General features: G+C 32.9%; 2 protein-coding genes across 2 annotated transcripts; one reads left to right on the top strand and one right to left on the bottom strand.

Annotated features, from left to right (window-relative positions):
• Positions 1–13,178: 13,178 nt before the first annotated feature.
• LOC127541581 (olfactory receptor 1094-like) lies at positions 13,179–14,120 on the top strand. The gene has a single exon (XM_051966805.1). The coding sequence runs from the start codon at positions 13,179–13,181 to the stop codon at positions 14,118–14,120; it is 942 nt and encodes a 313-aa protein (XP_051822765.1).
• Positions 14,121–22,576: 8,456 nt separating this feature from the next.
• On the bottom strand, positions 22,577–23,510 carry LOC127540878 (olfactory receptor 5M3-like). Its single transcript, XM_051965798.1, is given in 2 exon segments — positions 22,577–22,813; positions 22,815–23,510. Coding segments are annotated over 2 exon segments (933 nt in total).
• Positions 23,511–23,760: the final 250 nt, after the last annotated feature.

Here is a 23,760-nt window from a genome sequence, read left to right as displayed (position 1 = left end):
TATGTTGGATATGTTGCAGTATATCCTAGATACAATATATGTTTGCAGAACCGAACAGTTCTCTTGTTGCGTAGGGAGAATTGGATTCAGAAGGTATAAATAATCCGGAAGAAAAACAAAAATGCAGATAGTTCACATTCGTTTCCCAGTGTTCTTTCTTTGGGTGTAGCTGCTTTTGTCCGTCATTTATCAATTGAAACTCAGGTCTCTTTGTCAAAGAAATCCACTTCCATCAAAATATGTCCTCATACAATATCGTTGTCGAAGTGTATAATGATCTCCTGGTTCTGCTCATTTCACTTAGCATCAGTTCATGAAGGTCTCTCCAAGCCTCTCTGTATTCATCCTGCTGGTCATTTCTTACAGAACAATAATATTCCATAACATTCATATACCACAATTTACCCAGCCATTCTCCAATTGATGGGCATCCATTCATTTTCCAGTTTCTAGCCACTACAAACAGGGCTGCTACAAACATTTTGGCACATACAGGTCCCTTTCCCTTCTTTAGTATTTCTTTGGGATATAAGCCCAATAGAAACACTGCTGGATCAAAGGATATGCACATTTTGATAATTTTTTGGGCATAATTCCAGATTGCTCTCCAGAATGGTTGGATTCGTTCACAACTCCACCAACAATGCATTAGTGTCCCAGTTTTCCCGCATCCCCTCCAACATTCATCATTATTTTTTCCTGTCATCTTAGCCAATCTGACAGGTGTGTAGTGGTATCTCAGAGTTGTCTTAATTTGCATTTCTCTGATCAATAATGATTTGGAACACTCTTTCATATGAGTGGTAATAGTTTCAATCTCATCCTCTGAGAATTGTCTGTTCATATCCTTTGACCATTTATCAATTGGAGAATGGCTTGATTTCTTATAAATTTGAGTCAGTTCTCTATATATTTTGGAAATGAGGCCTTTATCAGAACCTTTAACTGTGAAAATGTTTTCCCAGTTTGTTGCTTCCCTTCTAATCTTGTTTGCATTAGTTTTATTTGTACAAAGGCTTTTTAATTTGATGTAATCGAAATTTTCTATTCTGTGATCAGTAATGGTCTCTAGTTCATCTTTGGTCACAAATTTCTTTCTCCTCCACAAGTCTGAGAGATACACTATTCTATGTTCCTCTAATTTATTTATAGTCTCGTTCTTTATGCCTAGGTCATAGACCCATTTTGATCTTATCTTGGTATATGGTGTTAAGTGTGGGTCCATGCCTAATTTCTGCCATACTAATTTCCAATTATCCCAGCAGTTTTTATCAAATATTGAATTCTTTTCCCAGAAGTTAGGGGCTTTGGGCTTGTCAAACACTAGATTGCTATAATTGACTATTCTGTCTTGTGAGCCTAGCCTTTTCCACTGATCCACTAATCTATTTCTTAGCCAATACCAAATGGTTTTGGTGACTGCTGCTTTATAATATAATTTTAGCTCAGGTACAGCTAGGCCACCTTCATTTGATTTTTTTTTCATTAGTTCCCTTGAGATTCTCGACTTTTTATTGTTCCATATGAATTTTGTTGTTATTTTTTCTAGATCAATAAAATATTTTCTTGGAAGTCTGATTGGTATAGCACTAAATAAATAGATTAGTTTAGGGAGTATTGTCATCTTTATTATGTTCGCTCGGCCAATCCAAGAGCACTTAATATTTTTCCAATTATTTAAGTCTGACTTTATTTGTGTGGAGACTTTTTTATAATTTTGCTCATATAATTCCTGACTTTCCTTTGGTAGATAGATTCCCAAATATTTTATGGTATCAACAGTTATTCTGAATGGAATTTCTCTTTGTATCTCTTGCTGTTGGGTTTTGTTGGTGATGTATAAAAATGCTGAGGATTTATGGGGATTTATTTTGTAGCCAGCTACTTTGCTAAAATTATGAATTATTTCCAATAGCTTTTTGGTAGAATCTCTGGGGTTCTCTAGGTATACCATCATATCATCTGCAAAGAGTGATAGTTTGGTTTCCTCATTGCCTACTCTAATTCCTTTTATATCTTTCTCGACTCTTATTGCCGAGGCTAGTGTTTCTAATACGATATTAAATAATAATGGTGATAGTGGGCAACCTTGCTTCACTCCAGATCTTACTGGGAAAGGTTCCAGTTTTTCCCCATTGCATATGATGCTTACTGATGGTTTTAAATATATGCTCCTGACTATTTTAAGGAAAAGTCCATTTATTCCTATGCTCTCAAGTGTTTTTATTAGGAATGGATGTTGGATTTTATCAAATGCTTTTTCTGCATCTATTGAGATGATCATGTGGTTTTTGTTTGTTTGGTTATTGATATAGTCAATTATGCTAATAGTTTTCCTAATATTGAACCAGCCCTGCATTCCTGGTATAAATCCTACTTGGTCATAGTGTATTATCCTGGTGACAATTTTCTGTAATCTTTTTGCTAATATTTTATTTAAGATTTTAGCATCAATATTCATTAGGGAGATTGGTCTATAATTTTCTTTCTCTGTTTTCAGCCTACCTGGTTTAGGTATCAGTACCATATCTGTGTCATAAAAGGAGTTTGGTAGGACTCCTTCAATCCCTATTTTTTCAAATAGTTTATATAACATTGGAGTTAATTGTTCTTTAAATGTTTGGTAGAATTCACTTGTAAATCCATCTGGTCCTGGGGATTTTTTCTTAGGGAGTTGATTGATAGTTTGTTCTATTTCTTTTTCTGAGATGGGACTGTTTAGGATATTTACTTCTTCCTCTGTTAGCTTTTGTTATCTTAATTTTATAGATAGTAACATTGAACTGACTTTTTTTCTAGTGTCTATCCTGTTCCAGATTTATTTGATGCTTTCCATATAACAGAGCTGCCATGAGTAGTCAGGTAGGGTACCATTACTCCTTCCCTTTTTTCAACCATTTTTTGATAATTATCTTCCCTCAACAGAATAGAAGATTGAATTTCCCAAGTGTTTAGAATAGTACCTGGCACATGATAAGCACTTAATGAATTCTTTTTTTCCCCCTAATTATTTGCTTTCATTTAGTTATCTCTTCTTAGAATGCCTTCTTTGAATTTCAGAAGTGGCAGAAACTTCTGAGTTCAGTGACTATCTACAGTATATTTAATATGGAGCAGGAACTTTAATGAGCCTATTCTGTCTCTAGTATCCATAATAATGTAGAACTTTCATGAAGGCAATGCTGTGTCAACTGTCACACAAAAAGATAAATGAATTTCTGAGACCGTCTTATTAGCATAGCTAAAGGCATACTCAAGTCCTCTGGTAACAACATGAAGTTTAGTATATAAGCATAACACATGTGTAAGTTTGTTCTTGACTAGTGTCTGCCCAAACTCTTTCCTAATACTTAGATCCTGGTCTCACTCTCTGACATGGAAAAATCCCCTTTACTCATAGTCTGCTGCTAAAATAATTTTTAATTTTGCAAATGAGCTATAAAAGACACTTTTGGGCTATGTTGACATCTTTTGTAAAGTCTGCACATTCTGGATTACTTTCCCCAAACCTGATACGTTTTCAATTATATTTTGTATTGCAAAGGCAGTTTGATTAGGAAGCCTTTTAAGTTGTTTCCAATTCTAGAAAAAATAAGATTTTATTTTAATTCAAGGACTAGCCTAGATGGCAAAATAAAGCCAGGAAGCTTGTTGACCTTGAAAATCACATGAAACAAAGATTCTGAAGAGAATCTGGTAGAATGAAATCATTTAGTTCAAAACATATTGGAAAAAATTGCAAGAAAGGTCAGTCTCACTGGGGTAAAAAGGGTAAAAAGGGTGTTCAACCCATTTCATATAGACTCTGGGAAAGTGAGTGAGAGCATCTTAATTATAGCAAATGAACAACTGAGAATTTCATTCTTTCTCAATATAGGAGCAGATTAGTGGGGAAGCCTCCAGTCCCAGCTCAGAAAACAAACTGTGGGGAACCAGGCTTTTTCTGGAAAAGAACAGGCAAAGTTAATCCCCGCAAACACAAGGAACTCCTACACTCAAAGCCAAGGCTCGGAGCTTCACAGAAAGCTTTGGACAGCACCCCCTTTATCCCAGGAGCAGAGCTCTACCTTAAAAGTAAAAAGCAAGCAAACAAAACAAAAACAAAAACAAAAAACAAGGGAAATAACAAAAGAACTGGAAAGAAAATGAGCAAGAAACAGAAAAACAAAATTGACAGACAATAGAAATCTACTAGGATGACAGGGAACATCAAAGCACCAACTCAGGTGATGATAAAATATCCACAGAGGATTTCTCAAAGAGTGGTATGAATTGATCTCAAGCCCAAAGAGTCTTCTTAGAAGTGCTCATAAAAGACTTTAAAAGGCAAATAAGAGAAGGAGAGGAAAAATGAGAAAAGAAATGAGCGGTATGCAAGAGAATCAACAGCTTGGAAAAGAAAGGACAAAATTTACTGAAAAAAACAACTCTTTACAAAATACAATTAGTCAAATAAAAAAAAATAATTGAAGAAAACAGTAGCTTCAAAAATAGAATTAACCAAATGGAATAAGAGATACAAAAGCTAACTGAAGAAAATCACACATGAAAAACTACCACAAGGCAAATGGAACCTAATGACTCTTTATGACAGCAAGAATTAGTCAAGTGAACTAAAAAGAATGAAAAATTGCATGGACATACCTCATTGGAAAAAGAGTTGATGTGGAAAATGGATCCAGAAGAGATGATTTAAAAATTATTATCCTACCAGAAGTCCATAATCAAAAAAAGGGCTGGGATAGCTTTCTTCAATAGTTCATTTAAGGAAAAATGCCTAAATATACTAGAAACAAAAGGGAAAATACTCATTGAAAGACTTGATCGATTTATCTTTGGAAAAAGATCCCACAAGGAAAACCCCAAGGAATATTTTTGCAAAAACCCAGAACTACAATCTAAAGGAAAAAATACTTCAAGCTGCCAGACATAAACAATGCAAATATCAAGGAGCAACTGGCAGGATTACCCAAGATCTGGCAGCTTTTTCTACATTAAAGGATCAGAGGGACTACAACACAATATTGCTGAAAGCAAAGGACTTAAAGTTACAACCAAAAATTAATTACCCAGTGAGACTTGAAATCATCTTTCAGAAGAGCTGACTAATTTTCAGTGAAATAAGAGAGTTTCAAATATTTCCATTGAGGGAAAAAAAACAGAAATAAATAGAAAATTTTATCTACAAACACAGGACTTGAGGGAAGCACAGAAAAAAAAATGGATCTAAATAAAAGAAATAAGGAAGAAAAGTATATCTTGATAAAGGGTACTGTATACATTGAAGTAGTAACTATACTAACTGTACCAAGAGATAAATCAGCCAAATTTCTAGAAAAAAAATTTAAGTTAGTTACAGGTAGAAATAAAAAGCAAAACTATACTAGTGGGGAAACCACAATTTTTCCTTCTCATAATCACACAACCCTAACCACAAAATAAATAAGAAAGAAATTAGTAACATTAATAGAATCCTAGAAAATCTACATATAAAGACCTCTGGAGAAAACTGAATAGGGACAGAAAGAAATACACATTTTTCTCAGCAGTACATGGAATATACACAAAAATTGACCATGTATTAGGGCATAAAAATCTTACAGTCAAATGCAGAAAGGCAGAAATAGTAAATGCTTCCTTTTCAGGCCAAATTACAATAAAAATTATATTCAGTTAGGGATCAGGGAAAGGCAGACTAAAAATCAATTGTAAATTAAATTATCTAAGACTAAAAAATAGTGGGGTCAAACAACAAATGATAGGAACTACCCATAATTTCATCAAAGAGAAGAACAATAATGGGACAACATAACAAAACCTTTGAGATACACCCAAAACAGTTCTGAGGGAAAATTTTGTATCTCTAATAGAGTCATGAAAAAAACAAAGGAAGAGGAGATTATTGAATTTGTCATGAAATTAAAAAGACTTGAAAAAAAATTAAAAATCCCCAATTATATGCCAAATTAGAAATCCTGAAACTCAAAGGAGAAATTAGTAAAATTGAAATTAAGAAATTATTAAAATAATTAATAAAAGTAAGATTTGCTTTTATGAAAACCCAATAAAATATATAAACATTTAATTAATTTGATTAAAAAAAAAGGAAAGAGAAAAAAACAAAATCATTAGCCTCAAAAAAAAAAAAAGGTGAATTTATCACCAATGAAAAATAAATTAAAGCAATAATTAGCAACTATTTTGACCAACTGTATGGGCAACAAATCTGATAATCTAATTGAAATGTATGAAGATTTATAAAAAATACAAATTGGCCAGATTAACATTAGATGAATTAAATTACTTAAGTAGTCTCATTAAAAAAAAAAAATAAATTGAACAAGTCATTCATGAACTCCCTAAGGAAAAAAAAAATTCCAGGACCAGATGGATCCACAAATGAATTCTATCAAACATTTGAAGAAGAATTAATTCCAATACTATGTAAACTATTTGGAAAAAATAGAAAAAGGAGTATTGCCAAATTCTTTCTATTACACATATATGGTACTGAACTCTAAACCAGGAAGAGACAAAACAGAGAATGAAAATTATAGACCAATCTCCTTAATGAATATTGATGCAAACATTTTAAATAAAATGTTAGTAAAGAGGTTATATCAACTTATCCGTTGGATATTACACTGTGACAAAGTGGGATTTATAGCAGGAATGAAGGGTTGGATAATATCAATATATAAAGGTCTGAAACTATGAAAAGGTATACTGGAATCAGACAACCAAGCACTTAAGGCTAATTACCTATTCAATATAAGACAATGGCTCTATTAGCATATGTTTTGAAACACAGCTCTTCTCACTGTTTCATGCTGGTTCAATGTTTGGGGTTAAGATAACCACAGGCAAGGATTAAAGGGTGGATGACAGAGGCCAGATAATCACCTGGCCAGGACTAAGAGGAGAAGGCTGGGGATTCTGGACTTCAAAAGAGATCGTTGGCAAAACTCCTGCCAGTTTGCCTGCTTCTCTTCCTAATGACTAAGGACTTTTACTTATCCTGACTCTGGCTGATCCTAAGGCCCCCAGGGAGCTAGTCTAGACTTAACACAATAAATGCAAGAAAGTTTTGACAAAATCAAGTACTTGTTCCTATTAAAACCACTAGAGAGTATAGGGATATAGTGAGCTTTCTTTAAAATCACACACAATTTCTATGTAAAACCTATAGCAAGTATTAGTTGTAATGAAGAGAACCTGTATACATTACCCATAAGATCAAGGGTGAAACAAGAATGCTCATCATTGTTACTATTCAACATTATATTAGAAATGTTGGTTTTAGTAATAAGAAAAGAAAAAGAAATTAAGGAATTAGAATAGTCAATGAGGAAATAAAACTATCACTCTTTGCAGATGAGATGTTATACTTAAAGAGTCTTAGAAAATCATTTAAAAACCTATTCAAAATAATTAACAGGTTTAGAAAAGTTGCATGATATAAAATCAAGTCACTCAAATCATCAACATATCTATATATTATTGTAAAAGCCCATCAGCAAGAGATTGAAATAGAAATTTCATTTAAAATAATTGTAGACAAAATAAAATACTTTGGAGTTTACTTGCCAAGACAAACCCAAGAACTATGTGAACACAATTATAAAACATTTTTAACAAATAAAGTAAGACCAATCAATTGGAAAAAATATCAATTGCTCATAGGTAGGCCAAGTTAACATAATAAAAGTGAGAATTCAGCATAAAATTAATCTACTTGTTCAGTGCCATACCAATTAAACTGTCAAAAATTATTTCATAGAACAAACAAACAAAAAGAATAACAAAATTCATTTGGAAGAAAAAAAGCTCAAAAATATGAAGGGAACTAATGAAAACCATTTGATACTGGCTGAGAAGTAGAGGAGTCAATCAGTGGAATAGATTAGATACTCATGATACAGTAACCAATACCTATAGTAATATGGTATTTGATAAATGCCCACACTCCACTTTGAGGAATAAGAACTCATTATTTGACAAAAATTGCTAAGAATACTGGGAAACAATATGTTGGAAACTGGATTCATACATGTTTCTTACTGACTTGTAATTCAGATTTCTATATATTCCTTAGCATACTGCCTTATTGCTATAGCTATCATGTTTTATAATAGTTTTTTTTATTTTTCAAAAATATAAAAATATAATTTTTGAAAGCTTTTTATTTTCAAAACATATGCATGTAAAATTTTTCAACATTGACCCTTGCATAACCTTGTGTTCCACATTTTCTCCTTCTTTCCCCCACCCTTCCCCTAGATGGCAAGCGATCCTGTTATGATTCTTACAAGGTACTAAGACAGTGGAATTGATCTGATCCTACAAGGAGATGCTATGGACCAGAACTTGAAACAAGGTACTAAATGGAATTGAGGAGACAATGGTTAAATCGAATTTAGCATTGATTTAATCCTACAACAAATAATGGTTTCCTAGTGATGTAATGATTGGAGTATACTCAGTGTACAGTATATAAGCAAAGAGCTCCCACAAGCCTACAGACATCCAGAAGCCCACTCTTAGAGGCAAGACAGATTTCATTCCTTCTACCTTTCTGCTGGCTGAAGATTTGGAGGAGGAGAGGCTGAAGCTGGAAGTGACAAAGGACTAGCAACAGAGCTCTTGGAACCAAAGAGAAAGATAGACCTCGATTAAAGCTAACCAGGCCCATGGAAGGAGATTCAGAAGCCAGAGATAATAAAGGATCTGAACTTTTAACAGCTGGCTGCATTTGAGGTGATTATTACACTGAACTAAAACTAAAGCTGCCTCCAGAAGCTCCCAAGAAATCTGCTCCCAGAGAATGATTATATTTTAAAGTAGAGAACATTACATGATCCAATATGTGTCAAATATGGTAAAATATATGTTAAATCCAAAATGTGTAAACATTTATACAATTATCTTGCTTCATAAGAAAAATCAGATCAAAAGGAAAGAAAATGAGTAAGAAAAGAAAATGCAAGCAAACAAAAACAAAAAAGAGGGAGAACATTATGTGGTGATTCACATTCAGTTCCCACAGCCCTCTCTCTGGATGTAGATTCCTTTCTTGATCACAAGATCATTGGAACTGCCCTCAATCATCTCATTGTTGGAAATAGTCATGTTCATTGGAAATGACTGTTGTATAATCTTCTTGTTGCCATGTACAATGATCTCCTGGTTCCAGCTCACTTCACTTAGCACCAGTTCACGTAAGCCTCTCCAAGGCTTTCTAAAATCATCTTCCTGATCTTTTCTTATAGAACAATAATATTCCATAACATTCATATATCACATCTTATTAGCCATTCTCCAACTGTTGGGCATCCACTCAATTCCCAGTTTCTTGCCACTAGAAAAAGGCTGCCACAAACATTTTTGCACATCTAAGTTCCTTTTCCTTCTTTAAGATCTCTTTCGGTTATAGGCCCAGTAGAAACGCTGCTGAATCAAACAGTTTGATAATTTTTTGAGCATAGTTCCAAATTACTCTCCAGAATGGCTGCATCCATTCAAAATTACACCAACAATGTATGTGTCCTAGTTTTCCCATATCCCCTCCAGCATTTGTCATTATTTTTTCCTGTCATTTTAGCCAATCTGAGAGATATTTAGTAATATCTAAAGAGTTGACTTTATTTGCATTTCTCCACTCAATAGTGATTTAGAGTACCTTTTCATATGGCTAGAAATGGTTTTAAGTTCTTCATCTGAAAATTGTCTGTTCGTATCCTTTGACCATTTATCAATTGGAGAATGACTTGAATTCTTACAAATCTGAGTCAATTCTCTCCATATTTTAGAAATGAGGCCTTTATCAGAACCCTTAAATGTAAAAATGTTTTCCCAATTTATCGCTTCCCTTCTAATCTTGTCTACATTAGTTTTGTTAATATAAAAAAAAACTTTTTAAATTAATATAATCAAAATTTTCTATTTGATGTTCAATTCTGAATTTTCAACATTCATCCTTGCAAAATCTTTTCTTCCATATTTTCCTTCCTTCCCACTTCTCCTAGATAGCAAAGTAATCTAATACAGGTTAAATATGTTCAATTATTCTAACTACATTTCAATACTTATTATGCTGCATAAGAAAAAAATCAGATCAAAAAGGGAAAAGTTAAGAGAAAAAAACAAGAAACAATAACAATAAAAATGAAAATATTTTGTTTAATCCACATTCAGTTCCCATAATCCTCATTCTCAAAATTGATGAACTATTTATGAAGATGGCTCTCTCCATCACAAGTCTACTGGAATTGACCTGAATCATCTCATTATATAACAATCATTATTGAAGGATATTTTAGTATATCAATCTCTTTGACTTATCACCATTGTGCTCATGCAAGAGATCTCAAAATATCTCCAATATAATTTTTGTAAAACTGATGGTCATATGTAATAAGATTGCAAAGATATTTGGGAACCACATTCTAGAATGCTTAAAAGATCTTCATTGTTTAGCTCATCTGAAGGTAAGATATCAGGACTTAGCAACATTTGCCATTAGTCTCCTGTTTAAAATTTCTCAAGACCTTTTGGAACTTTTATTGCATTGGCATGTTTTTGGAGACTCAGAATTGCTTCCATTCCATAATAAGACAAAAGTGGAAAAATTGAAAGAACTCCACAGATATTATGACATTAAAGAAATGTCTGAATTCGTTCATGATAATATGGTGGATAATGTTATCTCTTTGTTTTTAGATAAAAAATCTCATGGAAAGAGAACATATATTCTGCATTCATGATCTCACATAAACAAATGGGAGTTGATATGACTAAAACTCAAATTATTTTATTGATTGCCTAACTAATGTTCTTTCACTATATACATTTCTATTAAATAATTATTCTGTTTCATAACTCAGGAAAAGGAGAAGTTCTTCAGGAAGTAATCCTCAATATGTACACTAATTTCCTAAAAATCCACTTGCTCATTTGTTTACAAATTGTAAGTGCTTCTTTATCCCAGAAGATGATTGAGCTATATCCCTCCAGGACTATTCCCCACTGAGACACTGAATAACTGGGAGAAAATACATATAAGTGGTTTAAATACATGATACTCATAATCTATTCAACCTACAATTTCTGTTCTTTTATTCCACAGGTAGGATGGACAATTTTAAAATTGGATCTGACCTAAAAATTAGTATAGTACCTTTCTAATTCTCAGCTTGTGTAGATCCTTTATCACAATATCTTCTTGGTAGAGCACATTATAAGGATAAATAATCTAATTTTCTTTTTATTATGCAATTTCATCCTTTGACCATGTATATGTAGTTATTTGAATAGAATTAAGTCATTTTGATCAAGCTTATTTTTATATATTCATTCATTGAACAAATACTTAGTGAGGTTAAATGTTAGCCAACCAACAATTATATTAGAGTATTATATGCCAGACTCTAAACCTTCATTAGGTATTTTGTAAGATGCAAAATGAATATATACTCTATTTGAAAATTACTAAATCTGAATACCTACTTACATTTCCTATTTTTTGAGAGAGTTATCATGAGGTCAGAAGACTTTGTAGAAACAAAAATCTTTACTATCAGTATAGCATTTTCATCTTAAAATTGAAGAGACCTAGGAAACTATGATTTTTTCCAAAGTTACATAGTAAAATCTGTGAGGTAGAAACTTTACTGTGTTTTCTAAGGTCACTGAGTAGCACAGAACAGCTTGCTGTACTGGAAGATAGTCAGCAAGCATTTATTAAACAATTACTAGGTACTAGAACATAGAGAAATGTGTTTTCACCCTAGGTTTCTTTCATATTGTCCACTTCAATATCTTGAGACTAGTCACCTATTCCTTTTTACTCATTTTCATCATCAGTCATAACTGATAATAATAATCAGACATAACACAATAATAGTTAAAACATATGCCTCATGGCATTGCTTTAAGCAAAATTACAATTTTTTGCTAATATATATGTGCATGTAATTTATACATAAAATATTATAAAGTAAGATTTTTTTATGTTCTACTATTTATTGCAGATCTCATATTTCACATTACAAAAAGGAATAGTGTCAAAAGAAAAAAAATGGTCTTACTATTTTCTGATACTTCTATAAACCAAATCTGCAGTTTTGTGTTTACTTCTTGATGTCATATTTTGAGGATTTTGACAAGCAGAGTGAATCCAAAGGAGTGCAACAAGAATGGTGAGAATTAGAAAACATAATATGAGGAAATTTTTTGACATTAGAAATTTATATTCTGTTAAAAATAATTTTTGGAAGGGTAGAATAGCTATCTTACTGGATATAATGATCATATGAAAGTGGTCATAAATTTTTCCCCATCTGATTTCGAATATTAAAATTAAAAACAATGATGAAACTTATAGATAAGTCTGTTTGTAAAGAACATTCTCCTAATAATCAAAGCGGTGAGATGGGAGCTCCTCTTTATTGGTTATCTTCAAATGAAATACAGATAATCCTTGGTTGGTTATATTTAATGGATTCATGTACAGGCAAAATTGAGTTGAATTGAGATCTGTCCTCAAACAGATCTTAACATTCTGTTGGGTATTAAGATTCTCTTCTAGATCTATCAGCCTTTAATTTAAATTTTGTATTAGAAAATAATAATAAATAATAAACATTGACTTCACAGGCTGTATACAGATAATAAAAACAGGAACAGAATTCAAATCCATGCATTTAATTATTTTCTCTAGGGTCTGAACAAGTACTTACAGGCACTATGGCCATTAGAAAATAGTAAAAACTACACAGAATTTTTAGAGAATATAAGTGACTTTCGATAATAACAAAGTCCAGGCTTATCCATAAAGACTTTCTTTATGGAAGAATAATTCTTCTTGAAGTATTTTAAAAACAATTTTTTGTAGGTAGAATTTACCTATACTATATTACTACATGATCCTATTTAGCTTCGGAAAAAGGATCATGGGTTCATCATTTCATTTAAAATCCAAGCTTTCAATGAACATTCATAAGAGGTTGAGGAAGTTTATTTTCTATTATAAGAGAAGGCTTTAAAGAAACTTATCTCAATGTTAGCATAATTCATACAGTGACATATAAAATTTCTAGAATATAACAGAATGTAGCAAATTTCACTTATAGTAGCAACTCTCTTGTTATTCCCAGAATTGGATAAATAAAAAAGAAATCATGGCTAATGACACCATGGTCACCATGTTTGTCCTAATTGGCTTCACGGACCGATTCGAGCTGCAGATCTTCCTCTTCCTGCTATTCCTTGCAATCTATCTCTTTACACTAGTGGGAAATCTGGGATTAGTATTGTTAGTTGTGATTGATTCCCGACTCCATACCCCCATGTACCATTTCCTTAGTGTTTTATCTTTCTTGGATGCTTGCTACTCCTCAGTTATCACACCTAAGATGTTGGTCAATTTCCTAGCAGAGAATAAAGTCATTTCCTTTTCTGGTTGTGTTACCCAAATGCTCCTCTTTGTTACTTTTGGGACCACTGAATGTTTTCTTTTGGCTGCTATGGCATATGACCGCTACATTGCAATCTGTAATCCACTGCTTTACTCAGCCATCATGTCTCCACAAGTTTATGTACCTCTTATTATTGGTTCATATGTAGGGGGTGTGTCACATGCCATTTTACATACTGTTGCTACATTTAGTTTATCCTTTTGTGCATCCAATGTAATCAGACACATCTTCTGTGATATCCCTCCACTCCTGGCCATTTCCTGTTCTGATACTCATGTCAATGAACTGCTGCTTTTCACCTTTGTGAGCTCAATTGAGATCTTCACCATCCTGATTGTCCTGGTTTCTTATGGCTTCATCGTGGCTGCCATTCTGAGAATCCGCTCCACTGAAGGGAGGAAAAAAGTCTTCTCTACCTGTGGTTCCCATATGACTGGGGTAGCCATTTACCATGGCACTATCCTCTTCATGTACCTGAGGCCCTCTTCCAGCTACTCTCTGAGTCATGACATGGTTGTATCTGTATTTTATACCATTGTGATTCCCATGTTAAACCCCATTATCTACAGCCTGAGGAACAAAGATGTGAAGGAGGCATTAAAAAAATTTTTGGAGAGAATCCATAATATATCTTTTCCATTTTAGAAACAAATACCAAAAAAAGGAAAATGAGGGTTATACTTCACCTAGGGTGCTAAGTGGTAAAGTATATATTGTGTTGGACTTGGAGTTAGAAAATTTGAAGTTCAAGTTTATCCTCAGACACATATTAAGTGTATGCTCTTAGATTAATTGCTTCTCTTCTCTGAAATATAGTGTTTTCATCTCTAAAATGGGGGTAATTATAGCATTTATTTCAAAGCATTGTTGTGAGAATTAAATGTGATAATATGTGTAAAGTAATTCACAAACAGTAAAATATTTATAAAGACAAACTATTATTATCAAGATCATATATTTCATATATTTCACATCTTTATTCACGATTCCATTTATCCTATGGCCATTACTCTATACCAGCCCCTCATTTACTTATTACTGTAAATATTGAGACACACTCACAATTTAACTTGTATTTTGGTTTATCCTTTCTCAAATGTATCCTGTATTAAGCTGAAAAATTAGTCATCCTGAAGAAGAAATCTTAAGAGGATATTCCCCTACCAACAACAACAACAACAACAAAACCAAAAAACCCACCTTTATTGACTCTGTCTTTATAACAAAATAGAACTTCTACAGTTTTTTATTTAAAGTCATTCCAAGGAGGGAGGATTGGAGACAAGATGACAGAGAGGAGACACATCTATTTCTGAGCTCTCCCAGTATCCCTCAAATTGACAGTAAATCACACGTTTGAATTGGATTTTGAGTGACAGAACCCATAGATATCTGAAGTGTTACAAATTTCCAGCAGAAGATAATTTGTAAGATCTCCAAAAAAGATCTTTTTCAATCTGGCATGGAGGGAGGCTTACTTGCATAAAATAGAAAAAGAGAAAATCAAAGAATTGGGCTTGCAACTAAAAGCCTCAAAAAAGAACAAATCAAAAACTCCAAATAAATAAAAATTTGACATTCTAAAATAAAAGGGGAGATAAATAAAAATTGAAAGTAAGTAAACTACTGAATTAATGAAATTAAAAATTGGTTTTATGGAAAAAATCAAAATAGATAAACCTTTAGTTAATTTCATTAGAAAAATGAAAGAAGAAAATCATATTGTTAAGGAAAATGAAAAGAGAGAACTTTCCACCAATAAAAAAGAAATTAGAGCAATGTTTATGAGTAATTTTGCCCAAATATGTGTTAATAAATTTGATAATCTAAGTGGGACATATAAAAATATAGTTTGCCCAGGTTAACAGAAGAGAAAATGAATTATTTAAATAATGCCATTTTAGAAAAAAGAAATAGAACCAACTATTAATCAGTTCCGTAAGAAAAAAATCTCCAGGGCCAATTGAATTTACATTTGAATTATACCAAACATTTAAAGAACAATTAATTCCAATACTATGCAAACTATTTCAAAAATAGGGAAAGTGGGAATCCTAACAAATTCCTTTTGTGACATAGATATGGTGCTATTACCTAAACCAGCTTGGTTTATAAACCATTTATAATATTTATATAATATAGAATTATAGACCAATTTCCTTAATGAATATTGATACAACAATCTTAAATAAGATATTAGTAAAGAGAGTACAGAGAATCATCACCAGAAGAATACATCATGAACAAGTAGAATTTATACCAGGAATGCAGGGTAGTTCAAAATTGGGAAAATTATTGGCATAACTGACTATATCTACAAGCAAACTAATAAAAATCATATGATTATCTCAATATATGCAGAAGCATTTGACAAAATCCAGCACCCATTCCTATTAAAAACACTAAAGAGTATAGGAATAAATGGACTTTTCTTTAAAACGATCAATAGCATCTATTTAAAACCATCAGCAAACATCATACGTAATGGGAACAAACTAGAACCATTCCCAAAAAGATGAGGGGTAAAACAAGGTTGCCAAGTATCATAATTACTATTCAATATTGTATTAGAAAGTTTAACTTTGGCAATAAAGGAAGAAAAGGAGATTAAGGAAATTAGAGTAGGTAATGAGGAAATCAAATTATGGCTCTTACAGATAATATGATGGTATTCTTAGAAAACTCTAGAGAATCAACAACAACAACAACAACAACAACAAAAACTACTAGAAACAATTCACAACTTTAGCAAAGTTCCAGGATATAAAATAAATCCACATAAATCATCAGCATTTTTATATATTACCAACAAAGTCCAGCAGCAAGAGATACAAAGAGAAATTCCTTTCAAAATAATTGCTGATGATATGAAATATTTGGTAGAGTTCTCCCCACAGATTTTCCACCAGCAGAGACCATACCCTGCTTCCCTCCAGTCTGCTCAGTGTGAGCTTTCCTCAGTGCTCTCACTGCCTAACTTCCTGAGTATGTGCGTGGCCTAGCCCTGTTCCATCCCTGCACTAAGCAAAAACAAACCTTTTCTGGTGAATTTCAAGATTATCTTCTGTTGGTAATGTGTTGTACTCCCAATATTTCTGTGTTCTGACAGTCAAGAACTAATTCAGAGGCTGAATTTCATAAAATAATTTGAGGGTAGAGGAGAGCTCAGAAAAATGCATGTGTCCTCACTGCCATCTTGGCTCTGCCCCCCTCCTCATTTTTTGCCCCCCCCCCAAAAAAAATTATGGTTTTAAATGTCATTTTAACCAAGTGATTAGAACCCTTTGATATTATACCTCTCTTTCCTAGCTTCCAGTTGATCCTATGGGCATGTCATCACTTTGGGAACATACTTGGATTTGCCATCAGCAAGGACATATTAACTAGGAACATTTCCTTATTTTCTGCAGTCAGATATAGTCTTACAGTACTCCCAAAGATCCTAATGAATTTGAATATCAACTAAGTTTTGCAATACATTTTATATATATTATCTCACTTGATCTTCAGGAAATGTCATGAAGTAGGAGCTTTTGTTATCTCCATTTTATAGACAGTAACTCTGAAACTGACTGAGTTTAAAAGACTTGTGCAGGATCATTCAGCTAGTAAATGTTTGAGGCAGAATTTGCACTCACATTCTCTTGATGTCCTCACTAACAATCTATCTATTTTTATTATTCAGTTTTTTGAGTCATATCCAATTTTAATTATCCAATATGGGGTTCTGTTGGCAAATAAAATGGAATAGTTTGCCATTTTCCTTTCTAGCTCATTTTATATATGAGGAAACTGAGACAAAAAGGGTTTACTGACATAACTAGGGTTACCCGATTGTTAGTGTTTAAGGCCAGATTTGAACTCCAGAAAATGAATCTTTTTGACTCCAGACCCAGCACTCTCTGTATTACACCATCTAGCTGCCCCTCTGTCTACTGTTTTTCCTAGCTACTTCAGGAATTATTTTACTCTAAAACAGTTGATTATGGTGGTCTACTTTATTCATTTGATTAGCATTTATTAAGAACCTACTATGTGACAGAGGGTAAGCTAAATACAGGATTCTCTTTCAGAAAAAGTATAGGTGAGTAATTTTCAATGTACACTTCTCAAAGCACAATGCCATTGAGGGATTCTGCAGTAATATCAGCAAGAAGCTTTTTTTATGGGAAATCTGCTTGATTCCAAGATTTTCTTCAGTTTCTCAGTAGCCAATTGTAGGAGAATCACACAGTCCTGATGTACTTATTTAAAGTTTTTCATGAGATGACACCAGGCTCCCTTTTCAGGCTCCTCACAATTCAAGGAACCTAGGAGGCTTTTGTTGAAATAATTTTTCCATTGTGTCCAAGTCTTTGTGAGCCTATTTGGGTTTCCTTAGCAGAGAGGATAGAGAGTTTGCCAATTTCTTTTCCAGAATATTTTATAGATGAGAAAGCTAAGACAAACTGGGTTAAGTGGCTGGCCTAGGGTGACATAGATGGGGCTTGATTTTAACTCATGAAGATCATTCTTCATGACTCAACTACTCTATCCATTGTGCCAATTAACTGTTCTAATAGAAAATGTAGAGATTATTGTGGCCTCCATCATGCAGAGGCCTGGTTTTAATTTAGGTCTTTCTGACTCCAAGTCTGAAACTATTTCCAGGATCATCTAGCTGTTCAATTCTTGACAAATTATGACTGGAAGTCTCCATGGAGAGGTCAGTGTAGGACATGGAGGAGCTGAATTCATGAACTTAGCCTTAATTCAATTAGAAAAAGCATTTCATGAGGAGTTTAATGGAAAGAGGCAGTGGGAGATGGACCATTTTCTTGTTTTTTTTTTCCAATTAACTAAAAGAAATTAAAGTAGCAAGTAGCAGAAAATAAAGATTACGATATCCAAAGGCTATTTTCAATTTGTGAGTAGTTCATTGTTAAAGGAATGCTTGTAATTCTGTGTTTCTTTTAGACAAATAGTTCACTTATGTATGAAATTATTGGAAAATTTTCATTAAAATTATTTAAAATGAAGTATCAGCTCCTAGAGTACATTTATATTTACTTACTGGTGTAAATCATTGGGAGAACAGAAAAAGAAATGGATAAAGTCCTCTAACATCTGGAGGTTAAGTTGCCTTGGCCAAAGTCTTGGCCAATTGGGTTGCCTTTTTTTGTGTTTGCCTCATAGTTTACTGTGCCACTTGATCATTCAATTAGACCTAATAGTCAATTAATTAACTTCATAATTAAGAGATACTTGAAACAGGGTGATTATTTAAGACTGCTATAATTCTCCAGGTGAGAAGGTACTTTATGGCTAAGGGAGAGAAAAGAATAAAGATAATGAGGAATAAGAAAAAGAATTTATCAATTGTTAAATGCCTGTTTAACTGAATGGTTAAGGAAAGAAGGGAGGAAAGAAACATTTTATAGTGCCTACTATTTGCTATCTACTGTGCTTAGGGTTTTGGAAGCATCTAATTTGATATCAGAGAACTAAATTGTCATCTCTTTCATAAATACCTATGAAGATGGTTGTTTTATTGGTTGTGAGGATGAAAAAAAGATTAGCATTTAACATAATGCCTAACATATTAGGTGCTAAATAAATTCCCTTCTGTTTCACACTTCTTTTTGTATATAAATGTAAGACTAAATTTATCTCTCTTAAATTTCTTCTTATTGGAGATATAATTCTCTAGAAGTGAGTTGATAGAAATTGTAAAATGTACACTTCATGAAAATTATAATTTAACTAGATTTGTCCTGACTCTACTCTATCCACTGCACCATCTAGCTGCACTGTCATGATATATATATATATATATATATATATATATATATATATATATATATATATATATTTGCAACTGTCGATGCTGAATATATATATATATATACATACATATATATGTATATTTTTTTTTCAGCATTGACAGTTGCAAATCCTTTTGTTCCAACTTTTTTCCTCCTTCCCCCCACCCCTTCCCCCAGATGGCAGGTTGACCAATATGTATTAAATATGTTAAGGCATAAGTTAAATACAATATATGTATACATGTTCAAACAATTAATTTGCTGTATAAAAAGAGTCGGACTTTGAAATAGTGTACAATTAGCCTATGAAGGAAATCAAAAATGTAGGCGGACAAAAATAGAGGGATTGGGAATTCTGTGTAGTGGTTCATAGTCATCTCCCAGAGTTCTTTCCCTAGGTGTAGCTGGTTAAGTTCATTACTGCTCTCTTGGAACTGATTTGGTTCATCAAGATATTTTCAATAATTTCCCCAGAAAGCACAATAATTTGTAGGGGAAAGAATCCTGAATTTGGGATTAAGAAGAAACTTTACTTTTCTGGTTTCTATATAGAAACCTGGAATTTTTAATGATTGACTGAGAAGTTATATCCTTTTTTATATGTGGCCTGATATTTAAATTAGTTTAAAAGTAGTTAGACTTAGATTCTCAAACCATTCAAATTGAACCTATCCAATCATTCAGTTCTGCCTATTTAGTTTCTACTTAGCCTTCTACCACCCTGAGATTTGATTTCTACCAAAGATGGGAGGATTGGTTTGATTACCTAAGGCAATAGTATAATTCAGTCAGATTTTTACCCAGCACTGAAACAAAGTATCTTGCACATTGTAAATGATTAGTAATGCGTATAAATTCCCCACTTAAATGCAAGCTTTGTTAAGTTAAAAACTATTTGAAAGTTCATTTCTGTAAATCCAGTGGATACCCATCATGATAAGAAGAATCAGTGTTCAAAAAGTTTACCACTGACCTTGGTAAAACAATCAATATGTAATTAAACAAAGACAGCTCTAGTTTTCTAGGCTGAAAGATTATTGTAACACAAAGAAAATAAAGATAATCATGGAAGTATGTAGTTTGTGCTCAAAAGGACCTTAGAATTTTATCTATCACAATTTTCTCTTATTAAAGAGAAAGGGAAATGTAGATGATATAAAGTAATGACTAGTATATCTAGAATATATCAATTATAAATTTATATATTTATATATAAAACATATATACATATATTTTTATATTTGATCACTGAATTACAACTTATTTTATAGGTGAAGAAGCATGGACCTTGGAAGGTAATAATTCCACAAAGCTGGTAGGATAGAGAATTCATGGAATGCTATATCCATTTTACAGATGAAGAAACTGAAGGATCAAAAAATATATAGATTTAAAATCAAACATCATAGATTTATATGAGAGGACACTTGGGAGTCATCAAGCTTACTTCCCTAATTTTACAATTTAGAAAACTAAAGTTTAAAGAAATTATGCGACTTGAACAGGACTATAATTAGCAAATATCACATTGTATATGTTTGCTATTATAAAGTAGTTGTAGTTGTTGATTCCCATTCTGTCTATACAATAGTCCTATGAAGAAGTCAGGGTGGGGTATCACCAAACTTTTTTTTTTTCAGGAAGTGAAAAACTATTTTTAGCCCTCATGACTTCCTATTATTTTCAGAATCAGATTCAAAATCCTTTGATTTTTAGATTTTGCATTACCTAAACTGGTCCTTCCTTTCCAGTCTTCTCAAACATTTCCCCCATCTGTATATACTTTGCAATAATACATGTGTCTTTGTTGTTCATCACAGGATAAATTCAGTATCTCTTTCTTAAAATGCTCTCCCTCCTCATCTTCAAATTTTGGCTTTCCATAAGGACTGTGAAAATCCTGCATTGTACAGGAAGTCTTTTTTGATTGTCTTTAATGTTAAAGCTTTTCTTATGTGATTATTTCTAATGTGTCATAGGATATATAATTTGTACATATGTATTTATATATTGTCTTCCCATTAGACTGAGGGCTCCTTAAAAGTGGGGACTTTAATTTTTTTTACTTAAAGATTTTTTTTATTTTCAAAATGTATACATGGATAATTTTCGATATTCACCCCTACAAAACCTTGTGTTCTAATTGTTTCCCTCCCTTCCCTCCACCCTCTCTCTCAGTCAGCAATTGATCCAATATATTAAACATGTATGATTCTTCTAAACATATTTCCACAAATATTATTCTGCACAAGAAAAATCAAATCAAAATGGAAAACAAAATGAGAATAAAACAAAATGCAAGGAAACAACAACAAAAAGAGTAAAAATACTATATTGTGGTCCACATTCAATTCCCACTGTCCTCTCTCTAGGTACTGATGGTTTTCTTCAAAGTTCATCACAAGACCATTGGAACTCATTGTTGACGACAGCCATGTCCATCAGAATGGATCATCATATAATCTTATTGTTGCCATGTATAATGATCTCCTGGTTCTGTTCATTTCATTTCACATCACTTCATATAAATCTCTCCAGGCTTCTCTGAAATCTTGCTGATCATTACTTATAAATTCATATTACATAGCATTCATATATCATAATTTGTTTAGACATTCTCCAACTGATGGACATCCATTCAGTTTCCATTTTCTTACCACTACAAAAAGGGCTTCTACAAACATTTTAGCACATGGGGGTCCCTTTCCCTCCCTTATGATCTTTTTAGAATATAAACCTAGTAAAAACCCTGCTGGATCAAAGGGTATACCCCATTGATAGCCTTTTGAGCATAGTTCAAAATTGATTTCCAGAATGGTTGTATCAGTTCTTAACTCCATGCACAATGTATTGGTATCCCAGTTTTCCCACATCCCTTACAACATTGTCATTATTTTTTCATGTCATTTTAGCCAATCTGAGAGGTGTGGACTTTTTTTTTTCCTTTTTTACCTTTCTATGTACCCACAAATGTTTAATGCAGTTCCTGACACAGAGCAGGTGTTTAATATATGCTTGTTGACTCTACATAAAAATGTCAATGCTTTACAATTGATATATCTACATAAAATGTTTAACTTTACAGCCTTAATGGGCTTCAATTGTTACAGTTAAAGAAGAGATTGTTGATAGTTATTATAGATGCATTCTTTGGAACAGACCTGGTTGCATTCATTATTTTGTCCCTTACCCCTCAAAATTATAATAGAAAAATTTAGTGACTCATGGCTATTCATTCCCACACCTACAGATCACCCATTCAAGATCAAATGTTCACAGAATTTATAAGGAAAAATTTTATTTGGTTAAACATGTTCTGCTAATGACTTTGTTCATGGCCTCTTTCACATCTTTGTTTCTCAGGCTGTAGATCATGGGATTCAGCATGGGGATTACTGTGGTATAAAACACAGCCACCATTTTTCCCTGCTCTACTGACTCCTCAGTGGGGCGCCTGAGATACATGAAAATGAGAGTCCCATAAAATATAACAACAGCTGTCAAGTGGGATCCACAAGTAGAGAAGGCTTTTTTTCCTTCCTTCTGCAGAACGCATTCGAAGGATAGCAATGAGAATAAAGAGATAAGAAATAATTATGACAGACAAGGAGTATGTGAAGTTAATACCAGCAAGAATGATCATTGTGTACTCCTTAACATATGTCCCAGCACAGGCCATTTTTATTAGTGGAGGATCTGCACAATAGAAATGGTTGATTTCAATATTTCCACAGAAATACAAACCATAAGTCCACAGTGTTGCTGCCAAACTAGTGAGGAACCCATATATATATGGGAAAGAGATTAATCGAATACAGACAGTTCTTGACATTTTACTGCCATATAGTAAAGGGTTACCAATTGCCATATAACGATCAAAGGCCATCACAGCCAAGATAAAGATTTCTACATGGACAAGGGCAATGAAGAAAAAGCATTGAACTAAACAGCTGGCATAGGAAATAGTTTTATTCTCTGATATCAAATTTTCTAGCATTTTGGGTGTGACATTGGTGGAGAACCATACATCCACAAAGGACAGGTGGCTGAGGAAGAAGTACATGGGGCTACTGAGCTGGGGACTGACCTTGATTAGGATAATCATGCTCACATTTCCCACAATGGTGATTATATAAACTATTAGAAAGATAACAAAGAAAATAACTTGTAATTCCTGGCGATTTGTCAGTCCAAGAAGAATAAATTCTGTCACCTCAGTGAAATTGAGCATTTTCTTCAATCTGATCTTGATGCAAATCTATTGCTGTATGTTTCCTAATGAGATAAAGAAAGGTGATAGATACCAATAATTATTTCATTTTTAAATTTTTATTATATTTTCCCTAAATATTGTCTCAGCTTCACTTGCATATCTATATGTAATATTTATAAATGTTTTGATCCCAATTATCTTCAACAATATTACTGAATCACAATATTTTTCAGTTTCTTTCCAAGATGGAATAAACCCATTGAAAAGT

The sequence above is a fragment of the Antechinus flavipes genome, chromosome 6 (genome assembly GCF_016432865.1).
Source record: "Antechinus flavipes isolate AdamAnt ecotype Samford, QLD, Australia chromosome 6, AdamAnt_v2, whole genome shotgun sequence".
NCBI lineage: Eukaryota > Metazoa > Chordata > Mammalia > Dasyuromorphia > Dasyuridae > Antechinus > Antechinus flavipes.
Note: the sequence above shows the minus strand (reverse complement) of the source record. Positions and strands in the feature narration are given on the sequence as shown.

Bases quoted from the DNA above. Each gene is read 5' to 3' on its own strand.
- LOC127541581 (XM_051966805.1), top strand. From the start codon at position 13,179: ATGGCTAATGACACCATGGTCACCATGTTTGTCCTAATTGGCTTCACG.